This window comes from Numenius arquata, chromosome 6 (assembly GCF_964106895.1).
Source record: "Numenius arquata chromosome 6, bNumArq3.hap1.1, whole genome shotgun sequence".
Taxonomy (NCBI): domain Eukaryota; kingdom Metazoa; phylum Chordata; class Aves; order Charadriiformes; family Scolopacidae; genus Numenius; species Numenius arquata.
The window spans coordinates 57,762,821-57,790,219 of NC_133581.1; the positions used below are offsets into that span (position 1 = coordinate 57,762,821).

At 52.4% G+C, this 27,399-nt stretch overlaps 2 protein-coding genes across 2 annotated transcripts; one reads left to right on the forward strand and one right to left on the reverse strand.

The window, feature by feature from the left end:
• Positions 1-303: 303 nt before the first annotated feature.
• Positions 304-17,980, forward strand: DLST (dihydrolipoamide S-succinyltransferase). Its single transcript, XM_074148514.1, has 15 exons — positions 304-430; positions 5,129-5,162; positions 6,503-6,551; positions 7,605-7,660; positions 8,007-8,081; positions 8,465-8,520; positions 9,229-9,340; positions 9,835-9,990; positions 10,279-10,364; positions 10,970-11,067; positions 12,940-13,070; positions 13,507-13,580; positions 14,458-14,541; positions 15,083-15,250; positions 15,762-17,980. Exons 1-15 carry the CDS (start codon positions 362-364, stop codon positions 15,894-15,896), a joined length of 1,383 nt encoding a protein of 460 aa, XP_074004615.1. The 5' UTR covers positions 304-361; the 3' UTR covers positions 15,897-17,980.
• Positions 17,981-19,180: 1,200 nt separating this feature from the next.
• RPS6KL1 (ribosomal protein S6 kinase like 1) lies at positions 19,181-27,275 on the reverse strand. Its single transcript, XM_074149461.1, has 10 exons — positions 27,038-27,275; positions 26,399-26,523; positions 25,389-25,481; positions 24,503-24,550; positions 23,746-23,878; positions 21,477-22,394; positions 20,599-20,688; positions 20,362-20,444; positions 19,974-20,069; positions 19,181-19,876 (listed from the first exon to the last, which is right to left on the reverse strand). Exons 1-10 carry the CDS (start codon positions 27,273-27,275, stop codon positions 19,766-19,768), a joined length of 1,935 nt encoding a protein of 644 aa, XP_074005562.1. The 3' UTR covers positions 19,181-19,765.
• Positions 27,276-27,399: the final 124 nt, after the last annotated feature.

Here is a 27,399-nt window from a genome sequence, read left to right on the forward strand (position 1 = left end):
CATGCTAGGTATGGTTCCACAGGAGGCTCTTGAGGTATCGCGGCCTGCTCCTGCCCCACAGCCCTGTCCCCATGCCCGTCTCTGCCCCATAGCCCCCGCCTAAGGCCTGTCCTCGCCCCACAGCCCCTGCCTTAGGCCTGTCCTCGCCCCACAGCCCTGTACCCATGCCTTTCCCTACACCACAGCCCCTGCCTTAGGCCTGTCCTCACCCCTCTACCCCCCTCGCCCGCGATGGTGCCGCCCCTCCGGCCCGGCTCCCCCCGTTCCGTAGAGGTTGGTCGGGCCCTGCTCGCTTCCGGCTCGCGCCGGGCCTGCTTCCGGTGTCCGCCCTCCGGCTCCTCCCGCCGCCGCCGCCGCCGCGATGCTGCTGCTGTGGCGGTCCCGCTGCCTGGGCCGGGCGTTGGGCCGCTCGCTGCGCGCCCTCCGGCAGGTACGGCCCGCCGCGGGCACCGGCCGTGGGCAGGGAGGAGGGAGGGAGGGCGGGCGGCGGTTGGGCGGGCGGGGACGGCGCCGCCGCCAAGGGCACCGGGACGCGTCCGTGTCATGTCCCCCCCACTTCCCTCCCCGCCCGCCGCCGCGGGGGGGGGCGAGGCCGGGAGGCGGGGGGGGCGCGGCGGGGCTGCCCTTTCCCGGGCCCGGCGCCGCCGGTGCCTGTGCCGTTAACCCCGGGACCGCTCTGCTCCGGCCGGGCCGAACCGGGCCCGTCGGGAAAGGCGGCGGCTCGCCTGCGGCACCGGGCAGAGCTGACCGACGGGAAAACCTTCCCAAAACCGCCCCTGTCGGGCTCCGCAGTCCCCTCCCGCCGCTGGGCCGAAGCGTTTGGGGGGCCTCTCGTCGGTTGGCAGCCGCACCCCCACCGCCACCGGCAGAGACCCTCCCCGGCCGGGCGGGCCCGGTGCAGAAACGGTGAATAAACGGGTGTCTGCTTTCTTATTTAATCCCTGCGCTCGGTGTTCAGAGCAGGCTCTGAAGGCACGGAGATGGCAGTAACCTGTGCCGGCGGTAACTTGGGCTTTGCAGAGTCTCATAACCAGAGCCCGCTCCTGAAACCAACACCGGGGCAGCTCTTGGCCAGCTGGGTTCTGTGGTTTGCTGACTTCTGGCCACATCTTCCGTTCAAATGGCAGACTTGCATAGCTTTATGCACATACGTATATGTATATGCATGCATTTACATACATATATATGCATAGCTACAGGAGGGAAAAGATCACTTCTCTTCCAGATGACCAGCTGAAGTCTTGGAGTGTGAGATTTTATTTTAGCCATCATGTGAATATAAGGCGAGCAAGTGTTGACAGCTAATTGTAATGTTGAGCGTTTAACTATGTTGTGCTTCTCCATAGAGCTATTGTATGTTAAATGCTTGTCTCTGGATGCTACAAACAGATTTGTGTTTATAAATATGTGCATATATATATAAAAATGCACTATATACAATTTATAACTAGCTATATAGTTGTGTTATACATATATGTAGATATAAATCGATTATAGGGCAGTTTAAAATAAGCTTATTTAAGTGGTGTTTTAACAAAATTTAAGCTTTGTGGGCTCTCAGCGGTGCTGTGTTATTATACAGAACAGGAAGGAAAGCTAAATGGAGTATTCAAACCTTTTACAAAACTAGTCTGCAAATCGGAAGGTTACAGAAGGTTATAGCCAAGTAGTAGGAAAGGGAGATAATTTTAGTTAGATGTGCTAGAGAAACTGAGAAGTCAAGATGGTGGTAGTAGTTTGGTTTCCATTTCAGTAGGGATATGGGAAGTAAGTTTTTGTCAAAGGGAATGATACAGGGTTTTTAGAGAGACAGAAGGAAACACCAGAACTTGGCAAACATCTGATGGAGAAGTGAGGACAACAGACATGAAGAAAATTCACAAGCATAGGGTTGAATGGGAGAACAGTACCGTCAGCAAGAAACGACAAGGGTAGGGAAGGGTTGGCTGGATTTTGATGATCTTGTAAAAGAGAAAAAGGTCTTGGATTCATACATCAAGTAGAAATCATGAATGTACATCAGTAGCCTGCATCCGAGCGTGCAAGACTCAGTGGGGAGGAGCTGTTGAAGGATGACCTGGAAAAGTCCAGAGAAAAGCTAGTCTGAAAAAGAAAGGATGGTTTGATCAGGAGCTGCGTTTGGTGCTTTGCGAATCAAGACCTTCTATTTATCTGGTGAGGAGTTTGTAGAGCGCTTTTTCTTCCCTGTTTGATCCTCCCCGCCTGCTGGAGGAGTTCTCAGCCTGTCGTCTTAGTAACAGTATCCTGTACCGCTCAGCATTGTTATCTCCATCCCATGGTAGCATCTGCCCCGCCATGCTATATATAATTGTGCTAACATCCGCTAAAGATGTGCAGTGGGGTTTTTGTGTGTAGCAGTGCTTTACACTCACCCTTGTTGTTAAAGCAGCACCTTCTTTGCTTTGAAGAAGCTGGGGCTGGAGAACCAATTGCTGCTTTGTCTGTTGCCAGAGCTGCCCAGCACTCAGCTTCTGTTTTGCCTCTGTTGAAATTAACAGTACCCTCCTGTTCAGTTATTGTCCTTACCTGAACTGGTCCCTGTTCCCACTGTTAGAGACGAAATCTGTAGGTCTGCAGGCTGTCGCTTTAGCTGATGTATTCCATAATGTATTTCAGTGTGTAGTGACCTACTGGAAGGTGAGGGCTCCTTGAAATGTGTGGCCTGGGACACTGTGTGCCAGGGTCACTTTGACATAATAACAGTTGTAAAAACAATTCCGAGAAAGTCATGTGAAACATGGGGGAAAAATTAATCACTTGGTACGTGAGTCACTAGCTAATTAGACCAAGACTTATTTCTCCAAGGGAAGGTTGTCTTTTTTAAAGTGATCCAAAGTGCTAATGCCAGCTAGCAAAACCTAAATGTTTCCATTTTCACTGAAGAAGCGCCAAGATCAGGCAGAGAGCAGATTCAACCAGGTGATACCAGGGACAGGTGCAATCGCAGAGATTCCTTCAGGAAAAAATGGAACAGGAAACAGCCCTTTCAGGCATCTCCCAGAGCTGCACATGCATCTCGGACGTGCTGTAGTTAAGAGACGGACACACAGCAGTTCTGCAGAACACAAGACAGAGAAATCTCAGTATCTTTTATTAGTGGTTTCCTCTCCACGTTAAAGCTTTTTCCCTCGTTTCTTAACCTAAAAGGCAGAAGGGTAGAGTGATGCCAATTTTTTCCTTAATTTTGCAGCAGTTCTGGAATGCAGACTTGGCACCTCTTGTGGAAGAGAGCTGCAGATGTGTTTTCTCATGACAATTTTAGGACAAGCCTTCTAAACAGTCCTGAGCAAATGAAATTGGCTGTTTCTGCTTCAGTCTGAGGCTGTTCCTCTTTCTTAACGAGTTATTGTCGAGGATGCTAGGAATACCTCTAACCACTGTTTTTTTATAAACCACCCAGGAAAACATTAATGAGCAGAGTGGAGCTCAGGTCACTTGGTTTTTTATTTGTGATCGACTTCATATTATCTGGGACACTACGGAAAGTGGGAAGAATTTGATCAATACAGGAACTAACATACGTGCTGAGGATTGTGGTGCTCTAGACACTTGACCAAGCAGAGTTAAGCTGAAGTTTGTCTTAATGATCTCAGCTTAGGGCTGGCTCTACACAAACCTGATCTGAGTTATCAGGGGGCCGGTGCTGCACCAAGATTAAGCGTTGTAGCATTCATGATGACTCTGCAAAGGCTGCCCAGTGCTCCCTGCTTTCCCTACCCCAGCCAGACCCGGGGCAGGGGCTCCAGAAGGGCCTGCCAGAACCTGGTTCTGCAGGACTGTCGGTCCAGGATCATTGGTCACTGTGGTGGACCGGCAAGGCTGGGTACCTGCATGGGGCTGTGCTGGAGCTCCTGAGCTCTACCAGACCCAGGCTGGTTTAGCAGCGAGTCAGCCTGGCTGCCTGCATCCTCAGCACAGCTAATCATAACCCTGTTGAACTGCCCGTCGATCACTGAGTTGACTGTGCATTACTATCCAAGAAGCCACATCCATCAGTAAATTTGGATTATTAAACCGCCAAGGGGTCAGTTCCAGGCCCCTGACGATAGGAAGTATCCACTGAAAGTATTTTTGCATGCTACAGCACTCTGTCCTGTAGACAGTGTAACAAGCTTAAGTGTCTCTTTGGTCCTTGATCTCTATGTTGTCTCATGACACACAGCTCCACAGATTATTTTGATACTTAAGATCAGTTATATCCCATCCTCCTTGCTCTTGTGCAGCTGAAATCAGGGCTTATACACAAGCTTCCCTTCGGACACTGAAGGTGTGAATGAAGTCCAATTTTTACCTCTTACCTTAGCTGCTGGATAAGGGTGCTAGAGCTGTTGAGTAGCTGTTGTTCCAGACCAGTCAACTGCATTTTAGTCATGGTTATTGTGATATTTTGCTATAGCTTTTAAAGAGTTCTTAGGTTCTCCAGATCTGCAGGTTCAATGCTAGAGAAATGTATAATAGCAATAGGGAAAGTAACTGGAATATCTTGAAATGTCTTTTACTTTTGAGGAATGTTATGCTGAGCTAGGAATGCAGTCAATGATTACATGGGTATGAAGTGAAACATCACCAGAAGGTGGAATTCCTGGCTCACTGAAGGCAGTAGAAATTTTGCCATCGAGGGAAGTCATGGCCTTCTAGGGTTCAAAGGCTCCATGGCCTTAAAACAAATGAACAAAAAACCCCTCAGATGCTGCGTTCGTGACTGTAGGAGTAAACATCATGGGATGCTTTTTCATTGTGTCCAGTAGCTATCCTTGACCTTCTTATTCATAGCAAATTTTAGTGAATGAGTCTTTAGATATCTGTTTGTCTTAAAGAGTAAAGTCTGCATGAGAAGGTCAAAACAGCTGGAGGCACAACTGAAAACCAAGTGTATCGGGTTTAACGTCCACAGGAAGGCATCCTGGAAGGAGACAAAGCAAAGGGAAGGATGTTGATGCTGTCGCCATCTCCCACTGTAACACGCTATGGGAAAGTAGCATGTCTGCAGGCTAGAGCATGGGAATGGTGGGTCCTCTCTCTGATCCAGGTCTCATGGGAAAACCAAAGTCCTTCTAGGGTGGGTTCGTCTTTTTGCAATACTGATAGTTCCTCTTCTCTCTGACAGGGGAACTGTACTCTGGCAAGATGCTCTCTGTCTGGTGAGTGTTATGCTTTTATTTCATTTTGAGCTACCTAGACAGAACAGAGCTGATGATGGAAAGTGGTAATAGGTTTGATTGGGGTTTGTTTCTGTCAATCATGTAATGAAGAAACATCTGGTGAAATGAGCTGTGTTTCCATGTGAGTGCCTCCCTTGCCTAATGTACATGCTGCCTGATCCGTTTGGTTCTGGTGAAGATTTCACAGCAGCAGCACAGTGTAGTTCAAGCATTGCAGCGCTTGAAGCACATGCTGATGCAGAGCCTAGCTCTCTAATAAACTCCTTTGAAAATGATGGGTGAGTGTTAAGTGACATGTCAAATCTAGTACGCCTGTGAACTCCTCTTCAGTGCTTAAACTGGATTTTCCCAGAGCTCTGTTTTTTCTAGCTGCACTGTGTTTATATAGCATTATATCACTCACTTCTGATTCCACTTTGAGAAACTACTTAAATTTGCTTACCTTTTCAGGTTTCTAGAGTTCCAATGTCAGCTCTTCAGTCAGGGATGGTGTCAAAATTATATCACTTTTTTAAAAAATGAAGTGAGGAAATGGTTCTTCATCCTGGCATTGTGTAATTGAGATAATTATGTTCTCCAGTTGCTACACTGACTCTCTTTAAGATCAGTTTGGAAAACTGCCCAGTGCCCTGAAAGAGGCAAAGGACAGGAGTTCAGTTCATAATAAAAATTGCAGTGTCAGGGCATGTGAGCAGTGTGGGAAGGGGACAGTGGGGTATGTGAAACTGAGAAGCTATGCAAGTATCTCCCTGCTGTGAGTTCTAGAAAAGAAGTGTTCTTGGGACAGGGGATGGACAGAGAAGAGGGTTGGTGGTGGCTTACTACTCTGCCCTACACCCTGTTTTCATTCTTTTTTCCTTCCTTACCTGTCCACACAAATGTAAGGCTTCCTGGGAGCGCCTCTTAGGAGACTGATGCCTTGCTCCTATTAGGAACCTCTCTGTATTGTTGAGGATAACTCATCAGCAACCAAGGTTTTTACCAGTCCTGGAGGCGTCCCTTGTAGCTGTTCCTGGTTTTGTTCTGACTGGAGTAGATGCTGCTTTGTTTGCCCTTTTCAAAGTTATCCTTATTAGCTTTGAAGTCAAGATATAACTGTTTTTCCCATCTCTATAAATCTAGATGAAGACAATACCGCTGTTCTTGGCAAGCTCTGGGCAGGTTTGATAGCCTTGAGGTGCCTCTGTGTGGCTGTATTCTCCACTTAGTCCCAAGCTTCTTTCAGGGTGGACAGTGGTGTCCTCTGCACTCTTTTACCTGACAGGGACACTTGAGGGCTGAATAATGTTCCTGTGGGGTAACACCATTCTCATTCACAGGTGTGGCTGGGAGCCAGGGACTGGCTTACACCAACAGCAGGAAGCTTGTGTAAGTATCCCTAGGAAAGTTGTGATGTAGAGAGGCTGGGGCTGCTCTGGCCCTGGCAAGATCTGGGGACTGGGAGGCAGAATATGGTTGCCTGTCATAAAATCCCTGGGCACATTGTAGGAGTGTGGAGCTAGCCCTAACAAAATCTAGCTTTTGCAGATCAGGAACTGTGGCATGCTTAAAGAAAATAAGCTTTGTTTGGGACCAGATACCGAGGAACGGGAAGGGACGGGAATGAGGAAACTGGTAATAAGTGGATCTCTACCCTTTGATTATCTGACTGGAAGTCTTGTTTGCTCTATGGTAGCCTCCTGGTAGGATTTCTATCAGGAGAAGTGGGGTGGTTCAGGGAGCTGTTGTTCATATGGCAAGGTTTGCATTGCTGAGGTGGTCTTGTAAAAATGTATTTAGGGAAATAACCTTAAGAGTGCATCCATAAAAGCCTGAAATGCTGGTCCATTTGCACCAAGTAGCCTGTGTTAGAGGAAGTGCTAAAGCATGTTCACTTCAGGTTTCCAAATGTGGTGTTAGTAGGTATAAAAAACATCCTTTGGAATGCTTGGGATTGCCAGCTCCCTGCAAAGGGATATGGTGGAGAGATAGAGCTTTCTCTTGAATGTGTTGTCATAGGCAATTTATGGTGCTTTCTCTTTTTTTGGAGCAATCTAGTGACTTCTGACAGTCCTGATCTGGAGGTAAAAAAAATGGTTATTGCACTAGTCTTAGGCATAGGGTGAGCTGGCTAGGTCAGCTTTATATCAGTATTTAAACCACAGGGGTTCTGTTGGGTTGTCTCCCTAAATTAAAATTCCATAAATTTCAGTTCTCACTGAGTTTCTGAGAGCACTAGTGGTGGTAAGCTGTAATGTTTCCTTTCTTAGTGGGATTGTTGCAGCTTGAACAGTAGGTAGGAGTCCATTGGAACAAATACATCAGAACAGCTGAGCAGCCTTTCAGATCAGTTAAGCAAATGTAAATTCTGTACTTGAGCTTGATGCTGGCAGCCTGCGGAGGAATGTACTTCTGTGTTCATATCTTTCTCTCTTTCTGCAGAGTAAATAGCTCCAGTGTCTTCACTGTCCGCTACTTCAGAACCACTGCAGTACATAGTAAGTAAAAAGTCTGGAGTCAGCGGGATGGCTCTTGTGCTACCTATTGCTGTCCTGAAACACCTGAAGCTGCCTCTTCCATCTTTGGTCTTGGCCACCTCAATGGATGGCTGAGGGTTTATGTCCCAGGGCCCTAAAGATTTTGTGTGGCATTCCCATCACAATGTGACTTTCAGTCAGATGGGAATTTCTCTTGTGTTTAAATCTTAATCAGTGTTGAAGCAAGAAGGCCAACGTTTGATGTCTGTTGAGCTACACCCTCTGCTGGAGTCCTGATGATGAGAATGAAGAAAAGCCTTAGGTTTTGAGCTCTGAATATGTTCAAGTCTGTCTGTCTGTCTCACAGGGGATGACGTGGTTACGGTGAACACACCAGCCTTTGCAGAGTCAGTCACAGAAGGAGATGTCAGGTGGGAGAAAGGTAAGCAGTTGCCTGAAATTCTCAGCACCGTTGCTGCTGCACTGGACAGCTCGGAGATGGGTTGTGGTTCACTGGCTGACAGCTTGCTCTGTGCCTTTCAGTCTGTGACAAACAAGGGGGTTAATTGCAGTTCTAAGGGGTAAAGATTGCAGTTGCTGTCTCGGCATCTCTCTGTCATGGGTGATGCCAGGTGAAGGGTGATGTCTAAACTGGAATCAGACTGAGTGTGCAGCAGATTGATTATTTGAACTAGACTTTTCTTTAGAAGTTGTGGAGAACTGGGGTGAGAAAATTCTGGGTTAGTGGGGGAGACTGCTGTGGGTTAAGAGGGGAGGCCAGAGCACACCTCCCTCCTCACAGTGGTCTTCATGTCTGTCATTCAGCTGTTGGAGATACAGTGGCGGAAGATGAAGTGGTGTGTGAGATTGAAACAGACAAGGTAGGAGTTTTCTGGACCAAAACTTTTTCTAGTTCTGTAGCAAGTGCTCTGTATGGCTCCTCTCCTGTTAAGAACTCCAAGAGCCTGCAGGCCCTGCCTGTGTCTCCTTCTCCCTTCATGGAGAAAGGCTTTTCTCATCTGGTGTGAAAGCTGGCTGTTCCTTAACTGAGAATTCTCTGATAACTCTTCTTTCCTTACACATTTGATTAAGCGTCAGTGGTGCTGATGTTTGTTGGAACTGCAGTTCCACTCCTCCTTCCAATTTCAGTGCTCTAAGCTTCAAAACCTGTTTGTGATTAAACAGGAGAAATCTGCAGAGCCACAGGATGTCTTCAGATTGTTTTAAATTTAGCCTTTAAGTTTACTCACTCCTTAAAGGACTCTTAAGCTTTGAAGTTCTTGCTAAATCTCCATGCCAAGTTCTGCTTCTGGTGTTGCTGTCAGTAAGATACTGGCAGCGGGTTAATTCTTGATTGTACCCTGGAGCAGGAAGATCAGGCTATATGTTACGCTGCCAGCATCTCCTGAAACTTCTAAGTATTGGCACAAAATCCCAGTGGAGGGTGTGAAAACCTGTGCAAATGGTGCAAGACAGAGCCACAGTCTGTGTCAAATTACACTGTGTGTCTGTGCTTATTGGCATCTTCTCTTGGACACTTGTTCTCCATGCAGTGTTTGGGGGAATTTCACTGATTTTCCTTCTTGCAGACATCAGTGCAAGTTCCAGCCCCTGCAGCTGGTGTGATTGAAGCCCTTCTGGTACCTGATGGTGGCAAAGTGGAAGGGGGAACACCTCTGTTCAAACTCAGGAAAACTGGAGGTAAGTCGGAAATGTATAACTTGCACAGGCCTTCCTGTTTCCACCAATCTTTTTCTGAAGATGGAAGCAAGGCATTTAGAGGGATCCTGAGAGAGGTTAAATGTTTTCTTTATCTGCCCCTGTAGCTGGAAGAAAATATTCCCGTTCTGTTGTCCATTAGAAAACCATAACTTTAGTCCTTCTGAGAGGGGAGCTTTCCTTTTGCTCCTCTGCAGGAGACTGCAGCTCTAAGCTAAAATTGAGAATTCCCCTGATATAACTCCCTTCTCGGCCCTTTTCTGTTTAGCGTACAGTTTCCTGCACAGTGAGATCTAGGGTGTCGATGAGTAAAACGCTTACGCTGTGGGATCCTCTTGTGGTGGCTTCTATCAGTTCAGGTTCAGTAGTGCTGACATAAAGGCACTCTGCCAGAGGGTTAACTTCTATCAGGTTGGTTGGATTCATGACAGTGGAAGCTGTGGTTGCCTTTACCGTGGTTCTTCCTTGTCTTTCAGCTGCTCCTGCCAAGGCCAAACCAGCAGCAGCCCCTCCTCCTCCTGCAGCCCCTGAACCTGTAGCTGCGGCTGCTCCTCCCCCTACTGCAGCACCAGTTCCTACCACGATGCCACCAGTGCCGCCTGTGTCAACTCAGCCCATCGACAGCAAACCAGGTGAGGCAACAGCCATTTTCTCCTGTTTTCAAACCTCTCTTCCTTAGGGAGAGCGTGTAAGGTTAAAGACGGCAAACAGTCTGGCGTTTATGGTGAAGGCCTCCCCGCGTTATTGCCCTGCATGCTTCAGACTGGAGAGCTCAGCTATGCCCGATACCTGTGCAGCCTAATTCAAAGCTGCTTCTGTGCTGTGTTGCTTAAACAAAGAGTTTAAACAGGCTTTCTACCTTAGGGTGTTGCGATCAAGCCCTGGCTTCCTTTTTTGACCTATGTGTTCTTTACCCTCAGTGTCTGCGGTGAAGCCGGCTGCAGCCCCGGCGGCAGCCCCTCCTGGGGAGGCAGTGCCCAGCAAAGGTGCCAGATCAGAGCATAGGGTAAGCTGCGGGAACAGGGGCCTCACCAACACTTCTCTTGCTCAGTGATAACTTGTTCTGGTGTAAGCCTTGAGCTTTCTTGATGTGTCCATATCTACCTGTTCACACCCAGCTCAGTGGGGCTATGACAGATAGGAAAGTGCCCTACATAAGGGCACCACTTAGGGGTGGGGTGGAGGAAGAGCCAGGTCCAATCTGACAGGTCTTTTCTAGGCAAAAGTCTTGTCTTGAGCTCTCCTAACTGACCACAGAAGGCCTAGTGTGATCTGCTCGGTCTGTCAACAAGCCCTCAGCAAGGGACGGGAGGCTGCTTCACCTGCCTTGTGCGTTTTTAAGAGAACATGGTTGAGCAGCCTGCTTTCTTAGCAGTCTTGCTCTTCTCACATTAGCCTTATGCTGGAAACTGTGTTGAGCTGGGCTGCTCCGTAGTGAAAACAACTCCTCAGCCTCTTGTGCTCCTGAGAGAGCTGTAGTGAAAACCTTGGCCCTAGGCATCCATTGCTAGTCAACCAGATGGCAAGAAGAAGGGTCTTTTGAGTTTCTTCTGTGTTTTGCCCCTTGTATCAACTTGAGGCAGCTTCTGCTTACATCTTTTTAATTTTCAGGTGAAAATGAATAGGATGCGTCAGCGTATTGCTCAGCGGCTGAAGGAGGCTCAGAATACATGTGCCATGCTGACCACTTTCAATGAGATCGATATGAGGTGAGGAGCAGACCTCTTTTTCCCTTTACAAGTAGAAATAGATGCAGGCAGTCATCTTTAAATAGCAGCCAAGACCTTGCTGATTCTCTTTGGAGAGATTGGCAACTTGTCTTTTGGGACGTCTTTTTTAGGTGTGTACCACTATCTGCACAGCTTCCTCAAGGCCATGTTGGTGTTGTGGTGTGAGAAGGGTACACAACTTCCTAACAGCCTGCCATTTCTCGGCAGTGATCTGCTGCTAGTAGAAGGGGCAACCTGGTTCTTCATCTGTGTGGTTCTTGGTTGAGGACTGGTAGATGTTGAGCAGAAGAGCAGGAGTGACTAGTGTCACTTGTATAGTGGTTATTAGGAGACACCACAGTGGAGCGTCTGCTTTCTGCCACCCCACCAGGTTACTGCTGTTGGAGGTGGGCATATTTAGCTTCCCATGAGGTGGTTCCCCAGGGCTCATCAGCCTTTCAGGTGAGTAGTACATAGGTATGAGGCCCTTACTGTTGGATAGTGCAGCTTTCCAGAGACAGACTAGCATCCTTCCCCATCCCCTCCAGACGGGTGGGGGTCTCCTGACTCAAGTGCTTGCACGGACTGAGCGCACTAATGGCTTTGGAGGGTGGGCATCTTATGTTACAGTGCATTAAGGGGAAATTGTGCCCAAATCAAATTGCCTTGTGAAATCCTATTCTGCTCCTTAAGACAAAACATGTAAATATTTGGGTCTCAGAACAATAAGGTTGGCAAAATAGTCTTCATTGGAGGGGAAGTGCTGCAGCTTTATCTCCTCTCGGAGGCTGATTGAGGTGTCGCTTTACGCTGGCCTCGGGCTCTCATTGCATCTGGTAATCTGGTTTGGATTGATTTCTGTGAGGTTGACTCGTGAGGGCCTATGGTGGGGCGTCCTGCTTCCCACGGGGGTCAGTGTCTGAAAGGAGGAAGCCATAATAAGCCAGTTTCATAGCAAACCTCATTCTCATTGCTGCAGTCCTTGTGTCTTGGGAGGCACTAATGTCTTTGGGCAGTAATCCTAGCCCTAAACAAGGTTAGGTGCAGGAAAACAAACACTCTAAATCGTGGAGACCCCTGCCCCTTGCTGAAACTGTCTCTTCAAAGACTCAAGGTCTCTGGAGGGGGGAGGGATGGACCGTGCGATTCCACAGCATCTGGTATTAGCCTGGAAGAGGCAGAGCTTGTAGCCGCAGCTTGGTTGACCTTTTGTAAATGGCCTCAGTTCTGACAAATAGAAGTAGTGGGGAACACATGATTAGTCTGGTTGAGGGCTGTGAGTGGGCTGGCAACCACTACCATAACATCTGGAGAGATTTCTTTCATATTCACTCAACTCCCAATGCCAAAGAGTTGGGTAGGGAGGCATTGTCGTGCTGGCTGGTGCTGGACTTGCACAATGGTTGAAGTCTTTTGCCTCAGTCACCACGAGCATCTCTTCTGCTCTTGGCATTTCCTGGTTTTCTACCCTTCCAGGGTTGGCTCAGCCACACCTGGAGTTGCTCTCTGCGGTGCCACACTGGTATTGGCAGTGGTTTCTCCAGAGAATCAGTGGCGACATCAGGCCTAAGCAGGAAGTACACCATAACACATCTTGCTTTTGTGCTTGGCAGCGCGGGCCAAGCAGATAACCCTGTCCTGTTGAGACTGTAGTCCAGGACCAGTTCCTGTTAGATCTTTTGGCAGGGTCCTTGGAGCCACCCTCAGCCCATTTCACCCATGACATTTGAAAGATTTTTCTGCAGACTGGTGGTTTACCAGTTGCTGGTGCAGGTTTGCAGTCCTTGGGGCTGGCACTGAAGTGTGTTGTGGGGTGAGGGAACAGTGTTTTCTTGGACTCCATGCTGACCAGCATTATCATGTGTTTTGCAGCAACATCCGGGAGATGAGAGCCGTACACAAGGATACCTTCCTGAAAAAGCACAACCTGAAGCTAGGTTTCATGTCAGCTTTTGTGAAAGCTGCAGCTTTTGCTCTGCAGGACCAGCCCGTTGTGAATGCAGGTGAGTGGTGACCCTTGCTGGTGAGTTGCACGTCTTGCCAGTGAACGCGGCAGAGTGGGGGAATGCAGGTGGCCAAGTCCATGGCAGGGCTAATAGCTTGGGCAGGCAAGTAAAATATGCAGGAAAAGCGGGGATGGTCCTACACGCTGCAGCTGATTTTGCTAATGCCACTTAGGTAGGTAGAGTACAGCTTGCCAAGAGGGGCTCTATTAGGAAGGGGTTGCCAGGAGTGGGGCTGGGGCCATGTGTACACAGCCCACAGAGGGAAGAGCTTGCTGGTTGGCTCTCCCATAGGTGCAGTGAGGGCTCATTCTTCTCTGGAGTTATGTTTAAGCTAGAGATGAGCAAGTTGTTAGGATTTTGTGGCTGCTTCTGGCCTGTTGAGCCCTTGATCTTGGGTACTGCATGTGTAACACAGGTTTTTTTGTCCTTCTAGTGATTGATGACACGACCAAAGAGATTGTGTACAGGGACTATGTGGACATCAGTGTTGCTGTAGCAACTCCCCGGGTAGGTACCTTGGATACTTTGGCCATGGTTCCTACAGCTTTGGGTCTGGGATGGTCCTATATTTTGAGCCAACTCATCTTTGAGCTCCTCTGCACCAGAAACTTACTGAGGAGACTGAACTTCTAAATGAGACATTTGATACGCTGTGGACTGCCAAGATGGGTTTTGGGAGAAGATGGAGGACCAAGAATATTCTTTCACTGTACTAGGAGATGTAGTAACAAGGTCAATGTAGATCTCAGTGGTTAAAGAGTAGGGTCAGGTTAGGGAAATCCTTTTTCTCCTGGGCACATGAGGATATGGCATGGACAGTATGCTCTGTCCTTTGCATGTCCTGTCCTTTGGATAACCTTGCTGTGCTGTCCCACCATTTCTGTAAATCACGTTGCTGGATCAAGGAGATGTTCCTGTCCAGGGAGAGTATAGGGTGGAGATACAGATGTTGAATTAGTTGGTTCTGTTATGTGGCAAGAAATTTGGCCAGGGCTGAAGTTTTGTCACTGCTCCCAAAGTCTAGGGGAGGTCCAACACAGAGGGACTCTGCTCTTCTCACTTAGAAAGAGGTGGCAGCTGAACTCTGCCCACCTCCTCACCTGCTTTTATGGACACGGAGCTGCATCCAGACAAGCTTGGTTGATTTTATGAGATGGGCTTACAGAGGCAAAGAAGATGTCTCATTATGGTGTCAGCCCTTCGTGTGTGTCTTGTCGGGTTTCCCGGCAGGCTGCCAAGGGGTGAGGCAGCTCTGCCAACCACCTGCTGTGGGCTGAGGAGGAGGCAGGAACTCTGCTGGGCTGAGGCCAGGCTCCTGCCCGATAACGGTTATCTGTGTGTTGCTGCGGTGAATTTGCTGATCGTGCACTTTGCTTCTCCCTAGGGCCTTGTGGTCCCTGTCGTTAGGAATGTAGAAAACATGAACTTTGCTGACATAGAACGTGCTATCTACGAGCTGGGAGAGAAGGTAAGGAAAGATGGAGGTTTTTCTGAAAAAGATTGGGAGGAATGGGAAGGATTGGGGTGCTGGATAGGCATGAATTCATTCAGTCCCTCTGTGTCGTCATCTCTGACCTCTGACACACTGAGTTGTGCTGTGAGGAGTGATCCAGTTACAGCTATATCTGTGCCCATGCCTTACAGGACAGGCCTATCTACTTGTCCTTCCAGAAGACCACAAATTATACATTGGTGACATCGTGTATCTTCACCTTTGTCTTTAGAGGCCAAGGCTGAACTGCCTGGGCCTACAAGTCCCTGTGTCTGTCTCCTGCAAAAGCTAGAGTTGAAAGCGAAGGCAGGAGAATCCTTCCCCAAAGCTGGTAAATGTTCAGATCTAAAGACTGGATGCATTTTCAAGTAATTCATTCTGGTTTACAGCTGAACAGGTCAATAAGCAAAGTTCTTGCCGTCAGCATTTATTCCTGGAGAGGGTGAACATCAAAACCGTTGTCCTTTGCCTGTGTTGTTTTCTGTGTGGTTTTCTAAGACCTTACTTTTTCTTCTAGGCACGGAAAAATGAACTGGCGATTGAAGACATGGATGGCGGCACTTTCACAATCAGCAACGGAGGGGTTTTTGGGTCACTCTTTGGGACACCTATCATTAACCCACCCCAGTCTGCCATCTTAGGCATGCATGCCATCGTCGACAGGCCTGTGGCTGTGGGAGGCAAGGTAGGTGGAGCTGCACAGGAGGTTTCAGTGAACAGAGGGGAGGACTCAGTGGGATGAGGACCATAGGCCATATGCTTTTTCTGGGGGGGTTGGTGTCAACTTCTAAAAGGCTTTACTGTGAAAGAGGACCAGAGACTAATGGGTGCAGGGCAGCTTTGCTGGCACTGGTACTTGCCTGAATTGTGCAGAGGGTCTGGTCCTATCCGTGAGGGGGAGAACTGGATAATCAGCAGATTAGGTGTGGGGTGGAGGAAGAAGTTGTGGCCTTTGCGATAGAGAACAGCTCCAGAAAGAGACCTTGTCTTGTGTGCTATGGACCCAGCCTGGGTGGTGGTCAGTGCCTGGGTGAATGAGTGTGGGTGGCTAATCCTGCCAGGCAGGCCGCATCCAGGAGGGCCTGAGCCCTGCGTTCAGGATAGGAAAAAGCCAGGTTTTCCCTGAATTCACAGGAGGGCATCGTGCAGGCAGTAGGGCTGAGCTGACTAATGCCTGTCTTATTCCTCCTCCTCAGATCGAGGTGCGGCCCATGATGTACGTGGCGCTGACGTACGATCACCGGCTGATTGACGGCAGAGAGGCGGTGACTTTCCTGCGCAAGATCAAGGCAGCAGTGGAGGATCCCCGCGTGCTGCTGCTCGACCTGTAGAGCAGCTACACCCCCACACAACCCACCCAGGGCAGGGCCGCAGCACCAGCAGGGACGATGCAGGGCATTCAGGAACTGGCAGGGGTCATTCCAGTCTCCCTCCCCTCCGCTGTGATCAGAGCTGCCCCGGAGGGAATTGTGGGGATCGCTCCTACCTCCTTTCCTGTTCTGTTTAACTAAGGTTCAGTTTCTCATGAGGAGTGCTATCCAGTGGGCCAGCCACTGAATGGCACTGCCTTTCCAGAGCCATCTAGATGGCATCCTCTCCCCCACAGCACCAAACTCTCACCTCTAGCTTGTCCTATACCGGTGGAAACTGCTTGCTGCTGCTGTGCTAGGGTACCCTTCCTGCCGCTCCAAGGCAGGTTCAGCTTTATTTCCTAGCACTGAGGTTCCTGGGAGCGAGAGGAGAGGAAAGGCTACTGTTCTGTCCCTGTTTTGTTTGAAAATATGTCACACTCATCTGCCTTGCGAGGGAAGTCTGGGGCCTCCCAGGCCGCCTGCAGCAGAGGTTTTGATCAGAGCAGGGCTTGAGGTAGGTGTCACGCCTCTGGCAGTGCCCTAGTTACACTCCCTCCACAGACAGGAACGCAGCGGTGGCAGCTTCCCTGCTTTCCCTTGGAGATCGTTTGTCTCTCTCCAGCCTGGTCACTGTGGCGTGAATGTTCGTGTCCGGGTGGGCAGAGCCCGTGACCTCTGTGGAGGTAGCACTGTTCCTGGGGGGACAACCCTTTCACCATTACATGCCTGACACGGGGGTAAGAACCAGCCCCCAGCGGCTGTCCTTGAATCACAGCTCACCGACGGTGGATCCGACTGCTGGCTTCCTGCGTGCGAGGGCTTGGCCCGCTACCAGCCAAGAGCTGGGGGGGGTGCCGGGTCTTTCAGTGTAATGTATATCCCAGCCCAAGGCTGCTGGTTTTGGGGGGAGGGGGGCAGTCCTTAATCCGATAGCGCACACATGTATGGGGGAGTGAGGGGGTTGCTAGTGCCTGCAGAGTCTATTACTCTTACCCTCTACACAGAACTTGTAACTAAAATATTTAACACAGCGGATTTTAAATGAAATAAAACTGGGCAACGACTGCGAGGTGGGGTGTGTTTGAGGGGGCGAGCTCCTGGGCGAGGGCTCGGGCAGCAGCACCCCTAGCGTGGCGTAAGAAGCCTGGTACCTGATGGTGAGAGAAAAGAGGGAACGTGAGTCAGGCCTGTCCCTGGTGGTATTAAATTGAGGCTTCTCTGGCTGTGAATTTTTGGCACAGAATTGGCTTTTCCCAGCAAAGATGAGGTTTTCAGGGCTGGAAACCATCCCTTTTGTGGTCTAGCAACAGAACTGTTAACAGACAGCGAGGAAATCCCGGTATTTGCTAACCGGCACGATGGCCGGGAGGGAGAACGGGGATGGGCTTTTAAAAGTGCAGGTGTGGAGGCGGTTTGGTTGTTCCTGGATGGAATGGTGGAAGCGGGAAGCGTCGGGGGCTGGATGGGGAGCCGGGGGGCGGGGTGGGGGGGGGGAAGCTGTCCGTGGTGCTGAGCCTCTCCCCCGGGAGCTGTCCCCGCCGACCGACGGGAACCGGGGCCGCCATCACGGCAAGGGCGGGGGGGGGGGGGGGGGTTTCCAGCTCTGACATCAGCTTCAGAGAATGGTTTGCCCTTCCCGGCTGCGAGTGAAGGCGGCAGGCCCCCCCCTTTTCAGAGAAAGGGATTGCGCTTACAGCTGGCAGGCAGACCAAAGGGAGAGCAGTTCCTCCTCCTGGTTCCCATGGCTTCCCGGCGGCTACAGATAATCCTGCATGTGGAGTCAGCTTTCCTCCAACCGTCCCTGGTTGAGGTGGAAGGTTAGGAGGAGGAGAGAGAGGAAAAAAATCCTTCCCTGTGCTGTAAAGGGAGGGCAAAGAGTCTAGCTGGTCTTGCACAAGTAAATTGAATGAAAGAGAAGGTTCTGATCAAAAAGTGCTGCTTGTACCCAGTCCCCCGTGGGGGTTTAGGATTCAGAGGGCTCACCTTGGCTTTGTACGTGACCCTGGGGAGGGGCAGTGCCTGTGTTCTGTCTGGAGCTGCAATAAACGAGGCCTTTGAACTACCCTGTGAGTGAATGTACAGTCAAAGCTCTTAAAACGATGCAGCCAAGCAAAGTGCTTTATTTAATCTGCCCTGTCGGGGCTTGCTGTAGCAGGGTCATGCAGGTGCTGTGCTTGAAGCTTCCTTTTTGACCCTTCTGGGCAATGCCCAGGGTACTTTGTGGCAAGAAGCCACGCTGCAGCTTTGGCCACAGGCCTAAGAGTCAGTCCAGAAGTTCCCCTGAAGCACAGGACTAGGAGGCTGGTGGCCAAGGGGGAGCCTGCTGCTGTTGGAGGGTTCAACCAGTTCAGGCTGCCCTAGTGAGGAAAAGCCCCAGGCTCTGCTGCTCCTGCCATCTGGCCTGCTTAGTGGTCTGCTCCTTGGTTACTCCTCTTGCTTCTGCGTAACCCTTGAGGTGTCCCCTGCCTTTGTTGGGGTGGGAGATAAGTTTCTCCCGGGCTCTGCTTCCCTCTGGCGGACAAGTGCTCCTGCTGCTGCTGCTGCCTGAGAGCCAGGGCCGGGTCAGCAAGGAGCAGGGTGTTACTGCTGTTGGCAAGCAGGAGCGGGAATCAGCTAAGCACAGAAAAGTTTTGCTCGTGCCAGTAATTCCCTGTGATCAATGGGAGGGAGTGCTGAGCCAGGAGGGCCAAAACTACACCATTGCCACTGCAACCCCATCCTTCAGCCTGTGGCTTTGGCTTGCACAAATGAGCACAGCAGCTTCTGCCTTGGCTGCCAGCAGACACCTTTTCTTCCATCCTGGTTTGTGTTTCCTCTTACCTTCCTTCCATCAGTGCTGGTTCTCGGCATTCATCCCTTTAAACCCTCACTGTTTGTTCTACCAGGAGCACACAGCAAGAATGGCAGCGGGGCTGCTGTCCTGCCAGCAGAAAGGAGCACCCAGGCATGGCAGGCTGGAGCTAGAACTGGTAACAACAACAACAGTCAAGGCTGGTGGAAAACACAGGCACGCTGTGCATTTTTCCCAGCTCTGAGCTGCAGGCATATGGCTGCAGCAGATCCAAGAGGCCATGAGGCGGGCAGGGCACAAGGGGAGATGGCCAGACACTCAGTGCCACCTTCTGGGTTTTGGTTGCAGGGTGCCGACAGTCAGTGGGTGACACCAACCTGGGGCTCCCACACAGGTTTCAGACAGATTTGGGGCCCTCCTTGGCTCAGCCCAAGCCTCCCTGGTCCAGCTCAGAAACAAAATGAACACTTCTGCAAGCGATAACGAGTGGTTTATTCTTTTCAGGGGGCTGGGGAAGGGGCGGGGCGGGGGAGAAGAGCAGAGGGCTTCCTCCTGTCTCGCCCCCACAGCAGACATTACCCACACACACACATGCAGCTAGGGATGGGCACAGAGGCCGGGCTCGGGCACCAGGCAGCAGGGCCCGGAGGAGATGCACTCAGAAGCCACAAAAAATAACAGGGTTGGGGGGAGGTCACTGTGGTAGCAGCAGAGATAAAAACCATGGGGAGGGAGTCCCAGGGCATGGTCCTAAGCTGAGCAAGGGATGCTCCAGAAGGGGAGCATGACCTCTCCCCAGGGGTGGGCACCTGCAATCCCTTTTCCACTAGGAAGGACCTAGAGGAGAAGACAGCCTGGCCCAGACCGCAGCCTCCTCTTGGAGACACCAACAAACACAAGCAGAGACAGAAGAACACGTAAGGCTGCAAAACCTCATGCCTACCCCACCCCTTAAGGAAAACCTCCCTCAGCAGGCAGAGTTGCCAGTGCCGCCAGGGGTCACAAGTGCCTGGGCCAGTGACCCTGGGCCCAGCTCCCCGCAGGAAGGACAGCCTGCCTAGCCCACCAGCTTGTTCCAGGGGATGGTGCTGAAGAAGGCATGGGACTTCAGCTTTGCCATGCCACCTCCTCCAGAGCCCAAGCGCCGCTTTGGGTTGTACTGCAGGAGCTGCAGAGAAAGGGGATGGGACAGCAGGACACTGGAAAAGCTACCCAGGCTGGACCCTCTAGCCCCATCCTCCCTCCCATCCACCCGAGCCCCTCACCTCTGTGAGCAGCGACATAGCGGCCAGGCTGAGCCCCTCCGGCAGATGCAACTGGGTGTGAGGTTGAATCCCTGAAGGGTGGTTTTGGTGCAGTGGCTGCAGGAGGCAGAGGGTGATGGTGAGCGGAAGCACTGAGGAAGGATATGAGCACCCCGCTGAACCTCCATCACCATACAACCCCAGCTCTACACAACAGGATTTAAAACCAGGTGGCTGAACAGCCAGAGACCACGCACAGGCACTAGGAATCACACGCCTGAAGTAACCTGGCACAGTGCTGAGGTGCCAGCAGGGCAAGGCACCCTCCCAGCCCTGCACGGCAGGGAGCTCTTGTACTACAGCGTCACCTCCTCTTCCCTGACCCTCACACAGCTCCTCTGCCTCTTACCACGCCTGTCAGCAACTCGTACAAGAGAGAGCCAAAGCTCCAGCAGTCAGCTGCTTCGGTGGGCTCCGTGATCCCCCCCACTTCTGCAGAAAGAACCAGAGAGCCGTTAGAGCTGGAGGCAGGAAGCACCAGTGCTGGTGCAGTGCCAGGCACATCTCACTGCCTGCAGAAGCCACTTCTCCTCTGGTTGGCAGCACTGCACTAAGGGCAGGAGAAGGCAGGGGACACGTCCCTTACCTGGGGCACTGTACAGCTCTTCCCGTGCCTGGCTGCAGCACTGGGGCTCCACCTCTGTCCACTGGCCAAAGAAGGTGAGACGGACGTGACCTGCAGAGCAGCACCAGAGCCAAAAGCAGGGAGGTTAGGACAAAGCTAGGGACTTTGGTCAGAGCACAGAGCCAAGCCCTGTCCCTGCAACTGGGAACAGCCAGGGCACTGGGTCCCCGCTGTGCCACAAACGCAGAGACACTGTGCATCCTCTGGCACTGTGCACCTCCCAGTGCTTGACCCAGCAGGTCCCTGCAGCTACTAAGACTGGTTAGGTGGGCTCCAACCTCAGAGACCCTAGGGCAGGCTGTAGTGAGGAAAGCAGCAGTGCCACAGGAAGGGAGGTTAGCTTTCCCCTTGCAAAGCTCTCCGCATTTTTCTTTTCCTAAGCAATTGCCAGTTTGCCCCAGCTGTTGCCAGTTGAGCAGGGATGTGTGCTGGACTTGCACTGGCAGTGGTACCCACAGCTTGAAGGGATGGGCAACCCCCAGAATATCCCAGTGAGCAGTAACTACGAGCAGGGGAAAGCTGCAGTCCCACTAACCTCAGGCACAGTTCAGCTGATCTCATCTTCCCCATACTGGGATTTCCCAGGCAGCCAGCCCCAATGTGGGAGCAGGGGCAATGCATTCCTGTGGCTGCAGAGCCATCTCTTGTAACTACTGCTTGGAAATCGCAACTGAGACTGCGCTTCCAGGTTCAGAAACGTCCAAACCTCCCCAGACTCCCACCACCCCCCAAAGCAAACCCAAGACATTCCGTGTCCCTGGAAATGGGGCAAACGGCAGTCTCCCAGCCAGGGTGTCAATCTCCTTCTCCTCAGGGCAGAAGCCTGGGGCAATACCTACCAGCTGCATCAAGGAGCAGGTTCCTGGGGTTGAGGTCCCGGCACAATACACCCTGTTGGTGAAGTCCCTCTAAGGCCAGGAGGATTTCTGCTGCCCACAGCTGCACCTGCTCCTCCTTCACAGCCCACACTCTCTGGCCATGCCCACGGGAAGCCAGGGACTGGCACTGTCCTGAGAGTGGCTGCTCTCTGAGCCAGCCATAGGTCAGGCTTGCCCCCCGTGCTGCTGGATCAGGCCCATGTGGCTTGCCAAAGCTGGACGGGGCAACTCCTGCACGAAGCTGCCTCTGACCCAAGGAGGTCAGTAGAGGCCGAGCCCAGGGGACCTCAGACACTTCCTGAGACGGCGGCTCCCCTGCCCCTAGCTGGCCCCCTCCCACAGTCTTTGGTATGGGAACGGGTGTCTGGGGAAGCCTTCCACCAGCACATGGCCCAGGGTCTTGTTGGGAGGCTTCTCTCTCTGAGACGCAGCCCGTGCCGCTGGTTAGAGTGTCCCAGGGATAGATCACGAGGCCCTGGTTGGTAAGGTGGCTGGGGTCTTTGGCTGACGCTGCTGGAACATGGTCCATGATGCCAGACATAGCCTGGGTCATGCTTAGCTCCTGCCCTCCAGATGCAGCCCTCATGCCATTGGTGGGAGTGGGGTGAAGCTGGCAGTGGTTCCCTGAGCCAGGGTCTGTGGTGTTGGGGGACTGCTCCCGAGGGGGCAAGGCATTGGTGTTTCCCAGTACTTGGTGGGTTGTAGAGCCTGGGAGGTCAGCGCCCATTCGAGCAGAGAAGATGGAGACTTGGCTGCTGCCCTGGGAGCTTCCCACGCCATCCTCTCTGCCATGGTTCCTCAGGGCTTGAACGGTGTTTGAATTGGCAGAGCCCTGCTGGACACAGTACTTGGAGCGGAGGTGAGACCACAGTGTCTCCCCTGGAAAGTGGAGAGAAGAACAAGTCATGTGGCAGAAAGCATCCCTGGTTCCCCCACTGTGGACGCTGCCCATCAAGGCACAGGCCAAGGCCCGCACGCTGGGGACGTGACTGAGCATCGTTAATCTCCCCAGCCAAGCTCAAGTCCATGCAGATGCCCCCCAGCCCCATAAACACACCATGCTCAATGCCACACCTCCCCCGGGACCTGGCACACCAAAGGCTCATTCTCCCCTCCTTTAGCAGCCCTGCTCCCCCTTCTGCTCCCCCCCGTCTCCTCGATCCCAGCTCTGCCACTTCCATGTCACGTGTCAGCCGCACCTTCACACATGCCCCTGATCCCACCGCCATTCCCACTTCCTCCTGAAAGGCTTTCCTCCCCATGTGACGATGATGCTAGAGAGCTCCCGCAGTGTGGCACTGACCCCGTGGGTCAGCAATGAGACACAGCAGTGAGCCCTGGAGCCCACAGCACACTGATGGGGCTTCCCACCCTCACCACATTCAGCTGCTGGCTGCTTTCTGCAAATTCATCCTACAGCAACACACGAGGAGCTGAGGCTGTTCTCCAACACACATCAGTCTTCATTTGTCATTGCTGGTCTCCAGCTGCTGCTCCCTACACATCCGTGCAACCAGCAGAGAGCAAAGAAGCTCCGTGGGACAAGCCTCCACTTTGTCACACTTCCTCACCAGGATCTGGGACAGGCCCAACGCTTGCCTCCTTTTTGTACCCAAACCCAAATGTGCTCCCTGCCCTTTACGCCCCGATTCTCCATTTCCACTCCTTGGTCTGATCTCAAGATCCAGTATGGCCTCTTCTTTTGTAACCAAAAAATGTTCTATAAAGTTCGTATCAAAAGTTTTGTTCTACAACATCCAGGTGAACTACCTCACTTGGTTCTCCTCCATCACTTTCCTGTCCTCCTCCTGGACAAACAATGCCAGTAAAATGAAGAAGTTTTTCTTTTCAAGACACTGGACCACATCAACCTCAAGGCATGACCATTCCCTCCCATAGGAGTCAGTGGTCCCTAAGGCTAGTTTCCATATAACAGCCCTACACACACAACCTCTTTCTCCATGTAGATCTCTACAGGCCCATTTCTAGGTTACTTTCCCAGTCAGCTCTTACCAAACCTCTAGAATCCCCAATACAGCTGATTAGTTCCTTCCACAAAGTATCTAAGCCCTGTAACTCATCACCCTTCTCTGAAGAAGACAGCTTGTGTTGTCACTCTAAAAACAGTTCCAAACCAGCAGAAGAAACATATTTGAGACTTTAAAGAAAGGGAGGCTGAGGACAAGAGCAGGATGCTCCACAGATAGGAGGCACTGCTGTCCCTACTCACCCTGCACGTGCTCCAGGTGGAGGAAGATGGAGTCCTCACTCACATAGTAGCACAGCAGCTTGACCATGAAGGGAACCCCATGAGGGATGATAGTCTGTCGCTCACGGGTCTCAACATGGGATTTGGGGAGGCTCTGAGGAGGTACAGGTAGATGGATGTTACAGCCCCGTAGAGGCTTGGACTCCCTGCAACCTCACACCTGGCAGGGCAGGAGGACATCTGCCATTTGCTAAGCCCTATGGCTGCCCCCCTGCATCAACTGCAATGGAGCTCCCTGTCAGTCCCAGCACCCAGATGTGACGAGGCAGGGCTCTGCAAAGCTCTGCCAAGGCAGAGGACACAGGGTCCAGAGGACACTGCTGGTCCACAGCAGTGGCCTTCCCCCATAACTGCCCCTACTTCCTTCAGATGGGAATCCATCATCCCAGCCCTCTCTCCTCTCCCTCTGGAACTGACGCTTCTCCCTGTCATGCCAGAGCCTTCTTGTCCAATTATTAAAGTTCTTTATTTTTAGTTCCAAAGACACTGGAAAATGCCCTAGGACCGGTACTGACCACACGTCACCTACCACCTGTTTCAGAGTTTGACCCAGCCTAACAGGGGTGCAAGGCTTGGCCTGCAGCATTACGAGGCAGAGGAACGGATGACCAAAGAGAACCACTTCTCTTCCGATCACTCTCTGCCCCATCCAACTGCTTGGACAAGGAGGCTCTGGCATGACAGGGAGATGCAGGAAGATGAAATTGAAAACACCCACCTTAAGTACAAAGGTCCCACCAGTGGCTGGATCCTGGACAATCTGCACCTGGGAGCAGTATATACAGTACCAGTCAGAAGAGGTGACTGCTCCCACCCCAACACACACCCATAGACACCCAAGACACAGAGAAATGACCCAAGGACTCAACTCCGGAACAACAAACTCCCACCCGACTAGAGGAGTTAGGCGGTTCTCAAACCTTTACTCTTGAAAGACAAAACACAGGTTATTAGCAAGGAGATGGCCATGGAGCCAGGGAGTAGAGAGTTAATTAAAGACCGAGGTGACTCCCACACCATTTTTGCTTCCTTCACAATGAAGCGTTTTGCACTGATCCTTCTGGGCTCTGTGGGGGTGCTGGGCTGCCCACCCAGGCCTCTGCAGGACAGGAGGACCACATCAGTCCTGACAAACTGAGATGTGTGAACAGCAGAGGAGAGCAACGTGCCAGTGTGGGTACAGAGATGGTAAGCCATCTTCACTCCAAGATCATGAACTACTAATTAGTTGATTCACCCGTATAGCTTGTCTTCTGCTGAAGTCCAGATTATCCATAGCAGTCCACCACTGTGGCACCTAGGCATCAAGTATGATTCCATGCATGGGAAAGAACCGGATGCGTCAACCTCTGTATATATCTTGGGAGATCTTATAAGCAAAAGGAATGGGGACATTAACAGATTTTCCAACTAACCCCTAAAGGGTCTTGCATCCTCGCCTGCGAGTTTTCCTTGGTGGGAATGGTGTGGATGGTAACTCTCACATTCTTTGGTGGGTGTGCTGGGGGACAGCCCCCCAACCCCAGCTGCCAGGACCCTCTAGGTCACACTCCCCTTGCTCCAGGCCCAGCCTCACCCCCCCCACTTCCAGGTCGAGTCATTACCTTATCGATCACCCCCACAACCTTACACCGTCTCAGGTTCTCCACTGCCGAGCTCAGCGTCCTGATCGGCCGGAAGCGCAGGCTGCTGTAACCCTGCAAGGCAGTGAAGAAGAGGATGAGGTTCCCAGAGATGCTACTGTCTGTGAGAGCAGGTGGGAGAAGTCCCCACATTTTCCAGAGCGGGCAGCAATACCGCCAGGCTGGTCAACATCCAGAGACAACTCTCCAGCTGCCATGGTGTCCCTGCCCATGGCAGGGGGGTTGGAACTCGATGATCTTTAAGGTCCCTTCCAACTCTAACCATTCTATGATTCTATGGTTGATTCCTAACATCAGCTGGACTCTTTTCTTGGCCAGCTCCTGGATTTCTAAAGATTTGAGGGAAAGCTTGCACCTGCAGCAGAGGTAAAATGACTCCAAAATTTACACCTGGACCGGGACTGCCTCAACACTAAGGGGATCTGTACGAAAGGTAGTTGCTGCTCTCCTCTCGTCCTTCCCACCAGACCCCCACCCTGCCCTGCCTCACTCCCCTCTCCCTTCATTAACCACCTTCTTCCCACAATATGTCTTTGGTTTCCATCCAGATGGAAACAATGACAGGGAAGATGACATTTTTAACATCTGACAAGGTGGTTCTCCCCAGTGGCTTTGGTCCCACCAAAAATAGCCGTTTTCACTATAATGGCTGCAAGCTAAAACACACACACCTCGGGGGGAGTAGAAGGGGAGTCAGTCCTGGGAGCACTCCAGGCAAGCTGGGCCCACCTCAGCTCCTTGGTCCAGGCAGGGCAAAGGGCTGTCAGCTCCCTGGCAGCCACCAGCATGCCAGGACACACTGCAGCTCATGTGTCTGCCATTTTATGTGGGCCACCTTACCATGACATCCGGCAGAGGTGGCTCAGGAGGCTCAGCCAGACTGCTTTATGTGTTCCTGCCCCCACCCCAGGTTTCTCAGTGCCACCGATCCACTGCCATCCAACCTGTGCTGCCCCACTCCAGCCCCTCACCGTGGCAGTGGGGTTACCACCCCCCGCAGCCCGCTGGAGGTGGCAGTTGAAGATCTCCTCTGCACGCCTCAGGTACTGTGTGATCTTCCGCTTCACGGCCTCCCGACGCTCCTTGTTGGGGTCAACTGTGGGTGGTGCAGAGTGTGGGCATGAGGGGCCTGCCATGCTCCCTGGAAGGATGTCCTGGTCCCCTGGCCACACTCCCCAGCGGAATGCCTTGGCCATGCTCCCTGGAGGGATGCCCCAGTCCCCTGGCTGGTTTCCCCAGAGGGACGCCCCCCCATAGCCATGGTCCCCACAGGGATGCCCCAGTCCCCCAGCCATGCTCCCTAGAGGCATGCCCCGGTCCCCTCGTTGGTTTCCCCAGAGGGATGCCCTGGCCCCTGGCCGTGGTCCCCGGAGGGATGTCCCATCCTGACCACACTCCCCACAGGGATGACCTGGTCCCCTCGCTGGTTTCCCCAGAGGGATGCCCTGGCCCCCAGCCATGCTCCCCAGAAGGATGTCCCATCCTAACCACAGTCCCCAGAGGGATGACCTGGTCCCCTGGCAGGCTTCCCCGGAGGGATGCCCCAGTCCCCAGCCCCGCTCCCTGGAGGGATGCCCCGGCTCCCTGCCCACCGAGGCGGCCCTGCGCACCCTGCACGCCGCGGAGCAGCACGTCCACGCCGTTCTGGTAGTGGTTGAAGGCCTCCTCGTAGTCCTCGCTGACGTCCCGCTCCAGTGCCAGCCGCAGCTGCCGCGCCGCCTCCACCAGGTAGTCCCGCCGCCCGCCGCCCTCGGGCCCCGCCGGCGAGACGCGGCTCCGCAGCTGCCCCAGGTAGACGCGGGCCTGCGCCAGCGCCCGGGAGCAGGGCTCGGCCTCCGGCCGGCTCATGACCCCGCACCGCCGCCCTGCGCCGCCGGCAGACGGAGAGAGGGGAGGCGCGGGTGAGGCCCTTCCGCCGGCCGGTGACCGGCAACACCACGTTGCCCCCCCGCCCCAACCCCGCTCCCCGGGC

Bases quoted from the DNA above. Each gene is read 5' to 3' on its own strand.
- RPS6KL1 (XM_074149461.1), bottom strand. From the start codon at position 27,275: ATGAGCCGGCCGGAGGCCGAGCCCTGCTCCCGGGCGCTGGCGCAGGCC. The intron at 23,879-24,502 runs GTGGGTGTTTTC...GTACCTCCTCAG, and splicing joins GTGGGACCTTTGTACTTAAG to AGCCTCCCCAAATCCCATGT. The intron at 22,395-23,745 runs GTGAGTAGGGAC...TCCACTTTCCAG, and splicing joins CCACCTGGAGCACGTGCAGG to GGGAGACACTGTGGTCTCAC.
- DLST (XM_074148514.1), top strand. From the start codon at position 362: ATGCTGCTGCTGTGGCGGTCCCGCTGCCTGGGCCGGGCGTTGGGCCGC. The intron at 431-5,128 runs GTACGGCCCGCC...TCTCTCTGACAG, and splicing joins CGCTGCGCGCCCTCCGGCAG to GGGAACTGTACTCTGGCAAG. The intron at 13,071-13,506 runs GTGAGTGGTGAC...TTGTCCTTCTAG, and splicing joins CCAGCCCGTTGTGAATGCAG to TGATTGATGACACGACCAAA.